The sequence below is a fragment of the Mus caroli genome, chromosome 6 (genome assembly GCF_900094665.2).
Source record: "Mus caroli chromosome 6, CAROLI_EIJ_v1.1, whole genome shotgun sequence".
NCBI classification, from domain to species: Eukaryota; Metazoa; Chordata; class Mammalia; order Rodentia; family Muridae; genus Mus; species Mus caroli.
Genome location: NC_034575.1, coordinates 87,142,594 through 87,144,313, shown reverse-complemented (window position 1 = coordinate 87,144,313; position 1,720 = coordinate 87,142,594). Strand labels below are relative to the sequence as shown.

Sequence of the window (1,720 nt, the reverse complement as noted above, 5' to 3'; positions counted from 1 at the left end):
CCACAGCAGGTCCTGGATGAAGAACGGATCTGTCACTGTGAATTCCTTTGAACCTCTTTAGTTTTAGCCACCTGATCCTAGCACCTGGTTAAAAGCAAGAAAGGCTCNGGGGTGAAGCCGGGTGTGTGATCTCCAGCNCTGGAAACTAAAAACAACAAAGCATCACCAAGAATGCCCAGGAAGAGTTTGCACAGACACCCTGGGGGAGAGTTGCTTTTATTTCCTGGAAGAGGATGGTGGAACTTTCCCTCCTCCTGTAGCATGTGGTACTCAGCCCGGAAGACATGTTCTCTTCTGGGTAGCTCCTCTCACCCCCATTCCTGGTCCAGGGACCTTAGAGCCTGAGGGTGCCCTCCAAATGTCCCTCCTTGTATCCAAATGTCCCAAGGCAAAAGCGAGTTAGGAAGGAAAGGGTTTATTCGGCTTACTTATCCCAGCCACACTGGATCATCGAGGGAAGCCAGGCACTCAACCAGGGCAGAACCTGAAGCCAGCGCCACGGAGGAAGACAACTTACTGGCTTGTTCCGTATGGGTTGCTCAGCTTGCTCTCTTAACACTTCAGAACCTCCTTTACAGAGGNGGCACAGCCNACAGTGAGCTGGGCCCTCCCTCATCAATCATCAGTTAAGAAAATGCTCCATAAACAGGTCTACAGGCCAATCTGATGGGGGTATTTTCCCAATTAAGGCTGCTCTCCCCAGAAGACACTAGTTGGTGTCAAACTGACAAACAAACAAAAACTACATAGACTAGGAATGGTGGCCTCTCAGAAACCCAGCGAGANCTTAGTATCCATTCCAGAGAGTTTCTCCTCCAGGAGGCTTCCCCAGCCGGCCCGAAATTCAGCTTCATGTCCTTGTTCATGCATGGCATCAGCCTGTCACTTTTCTTTCAGATCCCGCTGGTCNATCCAGGTCCTAGTGCAGCTGAAGTCAGGTTGCACCGTCTACTTTCAGGGACGTGTTGTTCCCTCACTAACCTTTCGGATATTTCCCTTGGAGCATCCATGGGGCTGTTTAACAGGAAGTTCCCAGTGTTGTCCTGCTGATGGATTGATCCCGGAATATCTCAAGACCTTCTTGGCCCCTGGGGAAGTGTGGCTTTGGAAGTGGGTGGGGGGGGGATCAGTGAGCGCTCCACACTGTCCTAGGGCGCCTGTCTTAGTGCTATGTCCTGNCTCCACCGCCAGAGGCTCCAGACAAGGCGGAATGAACAAGAGCNAGCCGGCTGGAAGGCTGCCACCAGAGACGGGCGCGCGACGGAGGCCTTAGGCCACACGCTACAGGCTCCGGGGCTGAAAAAGCTCGCAGGATTCGGCGCGCTCTAGGGGCTCAGCACCCGGCGCGTGCTCTCCGCTTTCCCGCCAGCCCCGCCCCCACTGCGCTCGCCCTGCCCCACGCGGCCACCTGCTACCCAGCGCGCGCCGGTGGAGGGCGCGGGAGCGCGCGCCCGGGAGCTAGCGAGGCCGGGAGGATGGCGCGGGCCTCACTAGTGCAGCCGGCGCTCTGGGCGCTGCTGTTGCTGCAGGTAGTGGGCCCCGCCGCGGCCGCCAAGCTTAACATTCCCAAGGTGCTGCTGCCCTTCACGCGGGCCACGCGCGTGAACTTCACTCTGGAAGCTTCTGAGGGCTGCTACCGCTGGTGAGGCGCGCGGGCCCGGCGGGAGGCGGCAGGTGCGCGCGGGAGGGGGCTTGGGCCGCAGGTGCGCGGCGTGCTCGC

General features: G+C 58.2%; 1 protein-coding gene across 1 annotated transcript in view; it reads left to right on the top strand.

Moving 5' to 3' along the window:
- Positions 1–1,218: 1,218 nt before the first annotated feature.
- Positions 1,219–1,720, top strand: part of Nup210 (nucleoporin 210) — a 105,995-nt gene continuing 105,493 nt past the window's right edge. Inside the window, exon 1 of the mRNA XM_029478233.1 lies at positions 1,219–1,642. Within this exon, the coding sequence (XP_029334093.1) occupies positions 1,476–1,642 (167 nt within the window). The 5' untranslated portion in view covers positions 1,219–1,475. The remainder of the gene's footprint in view (positions 1,643–1,720) is intronic.